At 36.6% G+C, this 11,821-nt stretch overlaps 2 protein-coding genes across 9 annotated transcripts; both read right to left on the bottom strand.

Moving 5' to 3' along the window:
• Positions 1-7: 7 nt before the first annotated feature.
• Positions 8-3,426, bottom strand: LOC111487126 (calcium/calmodulin-regulated receptor-like kinase 2). The gene is made up of 8 exons (XM_023134380.1): positions 3,078-3,426; positions 2,162-2,569; positions 1,883-2,036; positions 1,450-1,576; positions 1,116-1,201; positions 965-1,036; positions 592-795; positions 8-515 (listed from the first exon to the last, which is right to left on the bottom strand). Exons 2-8 carry the CDS (start codon positions 2,485-2,487, stop codon positions 228-230), a joined length of 1,257 nt encoding a protein of 418 aa, XP_022990148.1. The 5' UTR covers positions 2,488-2,569; positions 3,078-3,426; the 3' UTR covers positions 8-227.
• A 576-nt stretch (positions 3,427-4,002) lies between these two features.
• LOC111487064 lies at positions 4,003-10,094 on the bottom strand. 8 transcript variants are annotated; one of them, XR_002718977.1, is made up of 11 exons: positions 9,726-9,979; positions 8,268-8,473; positions 8,029-8,182; positions 7,808-7,939; positions 7,624-7,747; positions 7,435-7,533; positions 7,218-7,347; positions 7,059-7,138; positions 6,838-6,947; positions 6,507-6,580; positions 4,003-6,394 (listed from the first exon to the last, which is right to left on the bottom strand). XR_002718977.1 is itself a non-coding variant. In XM_023134289.1 (10 exons), exons 5-10 carry the CDS (start codon positions 7,633-7,635, stop codon positions 6,577-6,579), a joined length of 435 nt encoding a protein of 144 aa, XP_022990057.1. In that variant the 5' UTR covers positions 7,636-7,747; positions 7,808-7,939; positions 8,029-8,182; positions 8,268-8,473; positions 9,726-9,979; the 3' UTR covers positions 4,003-6,576. The 8 variants fall into 8 exon arrangements, 6 of the variants coding, with proteins under 6 accessions (XP_022990057.1, XP_022990052.1, XP_022990056.1 ...); XM_023134289.1 differs by having other exon boundaries at positions 4,003-6,580; XM_023134284.1 differs by lacking the exons at positions 4,003-6,394; positions 6,507-6,580 and having other exon boundaries at positions 6,721-6,947; positions 7,624-7,731; positions 9,726-9,978.
• Positions 10,095-11,821: the final 1,727 nt, after the last annotated feature.

Below are 11,821 nucleotides of genomic sequence, written 5' to 3'. Positions count from 1 at the left end.
TTGATGGTACATAAATTGTTAAAATCGGACAGTGAATATTACTACATGGTTTTTGTATAACAAAAATCTGTATCACCCACCCAAGTTATTAAGCAAAGGGGGCAAAATGAAAGCCACAGGTTCAACACAACAATGATTTCTTTTTCTTTAAGAGGGGGAAATGGAAGAACGTATAACAAAGATTGAGGAAAGCCAAAAGAAAAACATCTAAAATCATTAGAAATGATTCACGCTAGGCCAGCAATCCTACCCAATTCCACCTGTTGTTCCTCAATTCTGCTCACTGCTCTTGTAAGATCTATGCTAGCAAAAGACGTGTTATTAACTTTCCCAAGTCGCCTCTGCTTTATCTTCAATATCGCCTGCGAAACTTCGCTAATTAAAGGTCGTTTTCTCGGAATATTATGCAAGCATCTATGACCAATTTCAGCTAGCTTTCTTGCTTCTTCAAGGTTGTATTCTCCACCTAGTTGCTTGTCAATTATCTCATCAATCCCATCAGGGCTCATTCCAGCCTGAAAATGTTGGTCTGAAAATCATGAAATGTGTACTTCAAGGTAAAAAGTTGTGTACTATGGAGGAAACACTCACGAGATTGATATAATCCACTAAATTTTGGTGTGGATGAATGGCTGTGATTAGTTCAAAAATGATTATGCCGAAACTATAGACGTCGCTCTTCATCGTGAACTTGTTCGTAGCCATGTATGCCGGGTCTATGTAGCCGTATGTACCCTTCAGACCAGAATTCCGGCCATCAAAAACTTCTTCCTTTGACAGCCCAAAATCAGCAACCTATAACATGTGCATGTAAATGATGAATGGCAAATACAAAAAAATAGAATTTCTCACTCTCAAATAAAATCCCAGCCCTTAAAATCTATGGTGATCTCCAGTGTTCTTTAAATTGTTGGCATTCCTTGAGTGAGATATCAAACCATAAGAAAAACTCTCCAGAACATACCTTAGCTCTCATTGTATGATCCAACAATATATTGGCAGACTTCAAATCACGATGTATGACTGGAGGAACAGCCTGTTTCAAGAAAATATAAATGAATTATCCAACAAACACTTACTCCGATAAAGTATGAAAAATAAGAAACTTGGAATACCCCTTCATGAAGGTACTCGACTCCGTGACAGATATCAAGAGCAATCTGTAGCCTCTCGTCCCAACTCAAGACACGATTTTCTGAATCTGAATGCATGTAGAGCATGAAAATCATATACAAAAAGTAAATTGGTTTAACTATGAATGCTAAACATTCAAACGCTGACACATTAGTCTTAAATTGCTGAGAATAATGTAAAATCTTCAAGTTTCATGCTATAAATGCTAACATGTTTTCGACATTTACCCGAAAACATAAGATTGTACTTTCAGAAAATTTGCAAACAATAATCATAAAAAGATATCTTTAAATGATTGATGAGCTTCAAACTTACTGTAAAGAAGATCGTCCAAACTTCCATTACTCATGAACTCATAAATTAGCATATGGCTTCCTTTATCAATGCAGTACCCCATCAAATTCACAAGATTACGATGATGCAATCTTCCTAGTAGACTTACCTACAGCAAACCAAACTATGGATATTAGTATAAAGTGTTCAGTGATATCTACAATAAAGTCAATATAAAGAGTCCACAAGAGTAATTTAATGACATAATTAGTGGACAAAATTAAAGTAATAAATAGTTAACTTCATCTTGAATTTCTCCTCCCTTTAATGAGAAACCATCCTAGAGATATTTGTGTTCTTACAAGTGATATTAACAGACATTACCCATCCTATATTGATACATGAGATTGGTAGGAAAAGAATATAGAATAACTACACAAGACGGCGGAAATGGAAACGTGGCTAATACCCTCACCTCTGTTTGAAACTCATTTTCACCCTGCTTGGAGTCTGAAGCAAGCACCTTAACAGCAAGAACTGCTCCATTGGCCATCTTCGCTTTATAAACTGGACCATATGACCCTTGTCCCAAAAGCGTAGTGAAGTTCTCTGTAGCCTTCTGAATATCCCTGAAAAGTACGGGAAACAAGTACATTAGATAACTTCACAGCTTGTCTCACGTCAAGTACTTAAAAATAAACACAAACGAATAATTTCAGCATAAAACAACGCCCATATTAAATATTGTGTATACTTGTAAGGGTACTTCAGAACACCGGATGCTGAAGCAACTATGTCTTTGTGGTGATGACTCCTCCAAGGCGACCAGGAACCATTATGAAGCATTTCAGATCCCCGAAAAGCAATGGAACCAGAAAGAGATGCACTAAATTCAGTACTTGCATTCGAGCCATTCGTTCGAATCTGAATATTTTCTAAACTCCGTTCATCTGTACTTCGCCGAAGATACGCATTCTTTCGGTACCATCTGATGATATAAAATACCAGGATAGCAATTAAAATACCAAGTGCCAAACCAACAGATATGCCAATGATCAGTAGACCAGCTTGATGACTCATTCTTTAGCCTCATTATATTCAGTCAGAGAAAACATCTTGCACAATGATAACTGAAGGTTAAGTTAACTGATCAGCAAGCAGCCTGCAAAATGTTTATGTAAAAGGCAAATGAAAAATGGAACGTCCAAATCCAATATTCAAGAATGATGATGAAATTCTCAAACAATAAACAACAGTTTGCTATATCACACATGGAAGGACAAGAATCATTCTTTTCATCCCACACATTGTCCTAATCTTTAGCCGCATTCTGTGATTCATATAATCCGTATACGATCAATCATTTCATTTCATATGCCATAGATTATGTAAATCACAATAATTTCTGTTTCTTTCATCAAATGTCAACGACTTTGCCAGAAGAAGTTGCTACTCACTAATCCATTTATTCGAACAAGTGGGTATTCCTATAAACTCCAAATGAACTACACAAAAACTGTTATATTGACACAAGAAGCATCTAAACCTAGACTAGTGAATCAAATAGCAATACAGCACAGTTCCGGCGAAGTGGATCAATCGCCGGTCATAGCAACCAGGCAAAAGTATAGAAACAACGATAAAGCCAAATCCCATTAGCCAGAACTTACAGAATTCCGAAAGAGGGGCGAAAACAAACGAAATTGATGAAATTAAGCAAAACCCAGAACAGACACGAACTCCTTAGACCTCGTCGGCTGAAGAACAGCGATCCCGGAATGAATTTCCTCGGTTGTGATGGTAATTTCCAGTTGGGTCAAAGATTAAATAGGAGCAAAGAGGACCCAGTCTAGAGAATGCAATTTGCAAAAAGAAAAGGGAAGCGGAGGCGAATGGGATATTAGAGAATTCGTATTTGGTGGGAACCCAAATCCCATTGGTCCAATAATTTATGTCACAATCACAACACAGATCAGCCGTCATTACTCTCGTCTTCTTCTATCACTGTTCCTTCGTATGCAAACTACTTCTGACTTTTCCTCTCGAGTTTGAATTTTTTTTATGATACTTTATTCAGTAATATTTAAATTCAACATTTTCATTACAGTTTGCAACTTCCAATATAAATTCATATATTCGATTATTATTATGGGTTCTCTTTAGATTCTCCAAACTCCGACTACGATCGCCAACTTCATCAGCCATCTGATTAGGCGGCGTCTGACGCCAAGAGCGGCGTCTGACGGTAGAGGAAGAGATGTGTGATGATCAGAAGAAATGATTTGGGTGTGTTGGTAAAGAGAAGAAGGCGTCGGCGCTATAAATAGAACATCTCGGAGACCCTACATTTACTTTCTTTCTTTTAATTTTATTTTTAATAGATTCTTCAATATTTTTTAAAATTGATAAACTGAATATATAAAAAATTTATTATTCAGGAAATTGTAAATTAAAAATTTATTAGGAAATAAATATTGGTAGACTTATTGAACACTAATAAAAATTAAGAAACTAAATAAATATAAATTTAAAGGTTAAGAGAGTAATTTTAATTATTTTATTATTTGTCACTATTGAACATTTATTTACTTATTAGCCATCTTTGTGTTTTTCCTTATATCTTGGAGAATATTTCCTTTCTCGTTCCCAACAAGTTTTTACATAAACAACCTTGTTTCTTTAAGGTTTTAGAGACTTCTCTTGTTCTTTCTTTCTTATACACGGCTTATTGGTGGGTTTTCAGGTCTTAAGTCCGTCTTTCCTCGGAGTAATTACTATTTCTTTTTCAAAGACTTGAATCCTTAGAATTTCTTGCTAGGGTATTGAAAATCTCTTCGTTTGGCCCATTAACCTTCCTTCGGTCTCTTAGTCCTTTTTTTGGATCCCTTAAAACTAAACTGACCCGAGTATCTTTAGTCTTACTTGGGCTCTTACAAATTCTCCCCTCTTAAAAACTTTCGTCCTTGAAAGTTCACTTTTATTACCATGCATGGGAGGAGTACTTGGTCTTAGTTATGTCCTTCCAAGTTCCTTGAGGGACCTTGCATCGATTTCTCCTTCTCAAACATGTTTTTCTGATTTTCCCTTGTGGCCTTTTGTCCTGCCTTAAGGCCATGTACTTAAAGTCTTTCTTGGTCATCCTTGTGTTTTTCCTTATATCTTGGTTCGTATTTCCTTGTCATATTTCCTTCCCAGTACCCAACAAGTTGTGAGAGTCAACCTCGTACCCGCCCTTGGGTGCAGTGTAGCCTTATTAGATCACACCTCTGTGTACAGTTTTTTTAATTACCATTAAATCTTATTTGGTTTGATTGGAATATCTTTTGGGTCAATTGGGCTCCTCTTGGGGATATGACACCCGTTTCTTTTAAACAATTCTTTAGGTCTTATTTTGCCTTATAGTTTCTTCCTCTATCGCTTTCTGCCAAGCTGAGTTTTGTGATGCTTCTTCATATGTCTCCGGCTCATTAACTTCGTCTTCTACTGCATTGACATACTCTGGATTTGCCTTTAGGATTATTTTTGAATGTCTGAGTTGTTGAGGTGTCATTTCATTTTCACTAGTCTCGCTTGGTTGAGTCACTTCTTGCTCACCAACACTAGTGTCACTTGAATCTTCAGGCACATCAACACTTAAGCAAATGTGTACAATTTGCTCCCCCGTCTTTTGTGAAAGAATCTCTTCAGTTTGCTCCTTTGTGTTCTGTAAAAGAATTTCTTCCGTTTGCTCCTTTGTGTTCTATAAAAGAATTTCTTCCATTTGCTCCTTTGTATTCTATAAAAAAATTTCTTTCGCTTGCTCCTCTGTGTTCTGTAAAAGAATTTCTTCCGTTTGCTCCTCTGTGTTCTGTAAAATAATTTTTTCAGTTAGCTCAAGGTCGGGTAATTCTTCCTTCTCTGAGGGTTACCCCTCTTTCATTGCACCGCTTTGATCGTCAATCATGTGGTTTAAGCATTTTGAATCAATGATCCAGTCATCCTCGTAATCGATATGCTCTTCCATCATTGCCATGAGTGCTAGCTCGTCTTCTATTATTGGACATAGTACCTCTACATCCCTTTCATCCTCTATCTTCTTTTTGGATATTGCCACATTGCTTTCAACCGACTTTTTACTGGACCAACAATCTCTAGACATGTGGCCCTTTTTCCCGCAATTATAGCAAATACCTTCAAATCTCTTTCCTTGGAAACTCTTGTTGTCGTTTTTCTGAGCTCTCTCGGGTTGTGAAGTTCCTTTGTAACTTCTTTTGTCACCATTGTATCCACGTTTGGTAGACGGCCTATTATTGCTCCGACTTTCACTTGTGTAGAGTGCTTCTTCTTCACCCTTCAATGTGATGCCTCCCATTGTTTAGCCATGGCTTCTTGGCTGGCTAACAAATTTTCGAACTCTACAAGTGATGATTGAGTGAGCCATCCTTGTACAGCAGTAATAAAGCTTCTATATTCCGGTCGCAATCCGTGAATTATAATCCTCTTCATTCGAGATTCTACAATGGCAGACTTCGGGTCTAGTTCAGTAATCTCCCAACAATTCGACTTGACCTTGTGGAAGTACTAAGCAATTGTCATGTCACGTTGTGAAGTTGACAACTCATTCTCCAGGAGTTGTAGCCTTGTATCGTTCTTCTTTGAGAACAACATCACGAATGTGTCCCATGCTTCTTTCGGTGTCTTGTCATCCCAAATATGTTCTAACATCTCTTCTCCGATTGTGGTCTTCAAGGCAAACATTGTTTTGCCTGCTTTGATTCTCCATTTACGCAAGGCGCCGTTAGAATCCTCCTTTGGCGGCATAGTTTCACACCCGCCAACGATCTCCCAAAGATCTTGTCCTTGTAAATAGGGCATCATGCATGTTGCCCACGTGTAGTTTTTATTGTTGAGTTTCTTGATTCCTCTAACGATTTGGAAATCACCCATCGTGTTGGCCATACCTCGGTAATACCAAACAAGCTCTTTCGACACAAGACTTGCAGAGTCACTAAAATAAATATACAATGTGATCGTACAATTATTGGGCTTAACTTTATTGAGCTAGTGATGATATTTCAACAAAACATACTTTCTAAAATTCACTCCCATCAGAAGCTTACATCTTTTTAGACTCTGCACCAAATTCTTTCTTAGACTCTGCCTTTTCCTCTTCAGCTGACCAAACTCCTTCTACCTTTAAGAAAAAAGTAATGTAACTTAATCAGAGGATGTTATCATGTTATATATGTCATATATGATTAACACACAAAATTTTAAAGTTAACACCATTAAATAACAAGTCACAAAGGCTTATTAAAAGACGCTAAAATGAGTATTGAGCCTTGTTGAGCAGCATTAACTTAAAAACTTACTAAAGCCACTACTTTTGTATCCTCAAGAGGATTACAAGAAGGATTTAAAAGGACTAACTAGTTGGTGCAGTTTTGTTACCAGGGGATTTTCGGCTTCCCATACTCGAAAGAGGTGCCTAGTTCGGCGTCATCAGAAAGCTTTTTCAAAACAGAAACACTAGCTGCTAGGTTATCCTCATAAATCTTGTCCTGCAAAATACAATTGCATATTTTAAAGGATGAATTTGAAAATATTCCAGATCAGTTGAAAATTGGAATGAAAATGATTAAATGTATAGGAAGAGAACTAGAATAACTCACCCATTGCTTGTAGCAATCAACATTTTGTGTCAAACACCAAATGAAAACGTTAGTTGCTTCTCCAGATAGCTCTGAAACACCTATTAATGGATATTCTCTCAGTCACTGTTGATATGCAAAATGGTACAAAAAAAAAGAAAGAAAATCAAAGTATCATACTTTCTCCTGCTGCTTTGGCAGCAAAACTAAATATCTTCTCTGAAACTTGTTTCAATGCTTTACTACCAGGAGAGCCAGCAAGTGTAACCTCCTTCAAGGTTGGATAGATAGCCTCAAACCTTTCAGTAGCCTGCAAATGGTACAATGTAAAAAAAAAAACTTGCATATTGTTTTCAGCATATTAGATAACAGCAACAGTTCTCTTGACTATACCGACCTTCACTCTAGACTGGGGATTACAACTTCTACTACTAACTATGGGCAAAAGGTAATGTGCCCATGCATAAAGCCCTATTGCAAGATCTGCTTGACAAGCCTGACATGGGAATAAGGAAATCCAGTATAAGAAGCATAAAAAAAGAAACTAAACATCAATGAATTATAAAACACATCAATATCAATTCACCTGAACTATCATCCAGACAAGTACTGGAAGCTTGTCCTGTACTTGAAACTTTGAGTTTTCCCTTATTAATATCAATCTCAGGTTTTCTTCGTAATACCATTGCTAGGACTACAAATAGGGCAACCTGTTATGCAGTAATATATTAATTCTTGAATCATACAGAAAATTGTAGTATTGTTATTACCATTATTAGGTATTGTAGTATCTATCTATGTGGGATTCCATTTCTTGCCGAAGATGGCTTTAACACTCTAATTTCATCAAAGAAATAGATTTCCTAGGCTTTTCAGCCTCTTTTAGATCATCCTTGAAGTCCCTGCAGTTCATTTTAGCTTTACAAATTTCCAGAAAACAAACAAGGTTGAAAACTAGTTAATAAACTTCAAATAAACAAACCACTGATACCTGAGATTTTGAGGAAGCATGTTGTGCTCCCTTTTTAGAGCATTTGGCACTAGCTTGTTGAGTTGCAAAGTCAGCATGAATGCTATCTAAAGACCATAAAGCGAAAGAGTTGAGTGCCTTGAGAGAACGTTTATTATGCCAATCAACTGACGCCCTATAGACATCTTCAGAAATATGAGAGGGGGATCTGCAAAAGAGTTTAATTAAAACAGAAAATTTGGAACTCAAGCCAAACCAACCTGTTGCAGGACTGTTATGCTTTCGCCTGGAGCTGGAGCAATTACAGCACAGGACGGGAAATTGGTAGCTCCCAATGTTGTAGCCATCTGCAGACCATCTCCTCTGTTTGCAAGTGTTCCCCAACAGATGAAGTTAGCATCAAGAAACTGCACTACTACCTCTGAACGCAGTGTTTCCTCACGGAAAGAGGGCGTAAATGGGTGATCTGGTGAATGCAGATACAAATATCAATTTTCAAAATTTTGCATCAAGAATTAACTTATTTTATTGCTTATGCATAAAATAATCCAACATGAATAATTTTGTAGTGTTATTCAATTGTCAAATCCCATTCACAACATTTTTGCACCTTGTCGGGTGACTGGCGACCCATATAGTAATTTCCAATGAAGCAAGCTAGCAAGACAAAAACTTCTAAAGAAACCATAGAAAGTATGTTATCATGCCATATAACAGAGACTAGGAGAGTGGTTCTTGGTTTTCAATATTCAGTGTGTTTTCTAATTGAACTATGGATTAATGCAGTGAAAGCTATTTTATTAAAATTATAGATTTTAAGAAATCAAAGAATCGAATAAGCTCGTCTAAACTTGGTGTTCTCTCTCAAAGTCATTTGTTCGATTTTCGTTACAGGATATTTGCATTAATTGGAACGCCTTCTTATATCCTTTGTAGCTTCTTTTGACCCCTGGATCATTTTATTTTGTTCACTTGAATTATTTTTGAACCCCTAAATAAGAATAACCTCTGAAGTTCTCCAGTGAATTCCTAAAAATGAATTTCAAACCCAGAACAGCGACCAAACTACGCATAAAATTAAAAGGCTGAAATGAAATTTTACGGCAATCGGAGGAAGAGAGCAGAATCATCACTATATCCTTGAAATTTCAAACTCAGACCAGCGACCAAACTACCCGTAAAACTAAAAGGCTGAAAACGAAATTTTATGGCAGTCGGAGGAAGAGAGAGCAGAATCATCACTATACCCTTAAAATTTCAAACTCAGACCGGCGACCAAACTACCCGTAAGACTTAAAGGCTGAGAACGAAATTTTAAGGCAATCGGAGGAAGAGAGAGCAGAATCAACACAGTACCCTTCAAATTTCAAACCCAAAACAGCGACCAAACTACGCATAAACTAAAAGGCTGAGAACGAAATTTTAAAGCAATCGGAGGAAGAGAGAGCAGAATTTTAAGACAATCGGAGGAAGAGAGCAGAATTGTCACTGTACCCTTAAAATTTCAAACTCAGACCGGCGACCAAACTACCCGTAAAACTAAAAGGCTGAGAACGAAATTTTAAGGCAATCGGAGGAAGGGAGAGCAGAATCATTACCGTACCCTTAAAATTTCAAACCCAAAACAGCGATCAAAGTACGCATAAACTAGAAGGCTGAAACGAAATTTGAAGGCAATCAGAGGAAGAGAGAGCAGAGTCATCATCACTGTACTTCACCTTTATTTTTCATCACCGAAACGAGGCGAGAAACTTCTTTGAATTCTGCTCTCTCTTCCTCCGATTGCCTGGTAACAATGTAGCGTTTGGTTTGGGCAGCGAACACTCAAAAGAGAAGAGGTCGTTGATGGAGCCTTGTAACTATCTAGCCTTCGGTTTGGGCAACGAACACTGAAAAGGGAAGAGGCCGTTGATGGAGCGCTCTGATTCTAGTGTGAGAATGTGCTGAAGAAGAAAGTGTGCGTGCGGGAGATATATATAAGCCCGAGTGAAATACGCGCACGCAGGGTCCGTGACAGCTGGCATCCGAGAATGGCGGGTAACGGCTCTGAAGACCGTTTTGACTTTGACCGTGGAAAACCGTCGACGATATGAACGTTGGAGCGCCGGAGAAATCAAATGAAAGAAAAAATGGCTCTAATTTGTAACCTTTTTTATTAATATTATTAATCTTCTTTCTAATTTCTTTTAATATATTAATTACTGGAAGTTTTATTCCCAATGAATAACAAACAATGTTAATCGATAAACTAAGATTAATTGAGTTCAAATTTTGAATTTGATAATCTTCTTTCATACCAACATCAATTTTGAATTATCTAAAATTATAGAGCGTTGATTTTAATTAAATTAATTTTGATATTTCAGCAGTTTGATCGATTTGGACAACGACTTTATTCGGTTAGAGTCGGTTAGTACGGATAATGAAAGTCAATCAAAATCAATTAAACTTTAAAACTTTCATTTTCATCGTTTCCATTCAACTTTAAAAAGTTTTATTAATACTTTAACCTAGTTCTATTAATATTTTTAATTTTTTTAAAAAGTTCAAAAATACATGTAAGTTAGAACTATGATTAAAAAATATCCATAAAATTTTAAAAAGTAGCATTAACACTACTTAACTTTATATTTGAAAAAAAATTATCATCAATGTAAGGACAAAAATAATCTATCGACACCTCATAGATTGTTTTTCAAACTATTTAATATTACTTTTTAAAGTTCATGAATATTTTTTAAGCTAGGACCGAACCGACCGTACAATTTCATCTCTCTTCTTCTCAAGCTTAGCCAATCACATAGTCTTCCCTCCCTTGCTTTTCTTCATCTTCTCTAGCCAGTAGCTACCTGAAAGCAGATGATTAATAATTGATATATATGAATCTTCAAAGTACAAAGATGGAATGAACTAAACAGACCACACCAGGTAGAAAAAAGGGTATGAACTCAACGCTTTGCTTTCATGAAGTTATGTCCAGGAGGTTGGCGTTGAGGGTCTCATAGTCAATCTAAAGGTCTCTTCCTTCAGCTATGTTATTTGAATCCTTTTTAACACCATTCGGCACCTCTTCTCTAATCGTTAGTAAATACTCAAATGATCTCCTTCTTCCTAAACAATTCTACCAGTTCTCGTGGTATCACCAATATCATGGGGAATTTTCTGCTGAAATTGTGATCCTGTTGCCTAATCAGAAACCCCCAGTATAATATGTAGAAAAGCAGAAGCGAAAAAGAGTTTATTTTTTAAGCTAATGAAGAAATGAAGCATACCCTTTGTAACAATCAAGCATTTTATTTGGTTCCTGTAAGCCAGCTTTTATACCTTGTATAAGAATTTAAGAACACATTAAGAAACAGCAACGTACAGATTCATAAAAACTGCAGGATAAGAAATGCAAAATATACCTCGAATAGTGAGTGCAAGAGACTTCCCAACTACGAAGATGATAAACAAAACCCATAGAACTGTTTACTAGTTACTTAATTCTCCTGTATAAGCGTTTCACATTGGAAAAAGGGAATGAGAGCTTCAAATAAATAGACTCAAAATCAAGTTAAAGCTAGGATTTCGAAGCCCATCTCTTGTATCATATACATTCTTGATGTGTGCAGAACTTGAAATGCTCGTTAGAAATAAGTAAAATATAGAGGATTTGAAGACATTTTTCCATTACCTAGCCCTATGGATTGTTTTCTTTTCATGCAAGCAAAGAAAAAGGTACAGATGGGGACCAGTGTTTACCTTGAATGATTCACAATTCAATGGCTTCCTAAGTCTGATGATGTAACGGGATTGATGCAAAATAAGCTGA

Source organism: Cucurbita maxima, unplaced genomic scaffold (assembly GCF_002738345.1).
Source record: "Cucurbita maxima cultivar Rimu unplaced genomic scaffold, Cmax_1.0 Cma_Scf00012, whole genome shotgun sequence".
Taxonomy (NCBI): domain Eukaryota; kingdom Viridiplantae; phylum Streptophyta; class Magnoliopsida; order Cucurbitales; family Cucurbitaceae; genus Cucurbita; species Cucurbita maxima.
This window is presented reverse-complemented; position numbering and strand designations above follow the sequence as displayed.

What these genes read in the sequence shown, in the direction of transcription:
- LOC111487126 (XM_023134380.1), bottom strand. Translation starts at nt 2,487, where the DNA reads ATGAGTCATCAAGCTGGTCTACTGATCATTGGCATATCTGTTGGTTTG. An exon ending in GTTCTGAAGTACCCTTACAA is followed by an intron (nt 2,037 to 2,161) that starts GTATACACAATA and finishes CGTACTTTTCAG; the next exon opens with GGATATTCAGAAGGCTACAG. An exon ending in AAAATGAGTTTCAAACAGAG is followed by an intron (nt 1,577 to 1,882) that starts GTGAGGGTATTA and finishes GGTTTGCTGTAG; the next exon opens with GTAAGTCTACTAGGAAGATT.
- LOC111487064 (XM_023134289.1), bottom strand. An exon ending in ATCCCCAGTCTAGAGTGAAG is followed by an intron (nt 7,348 to 7,434) that starts GTCGGTATAGTC and finishes TACCATTTGCAG; the next exon opens with GCTACTGAAAGGTTTGAGGC. An exon ending in TGCCAAAGCAGCAGGAGAAA is followed by an intron (nt 7,139 to 7,217) that starts GTATGATACTTT and finishes ATCCATTAATAG; the next exon opens with GTGTTTCAGAGCTATCTGGA.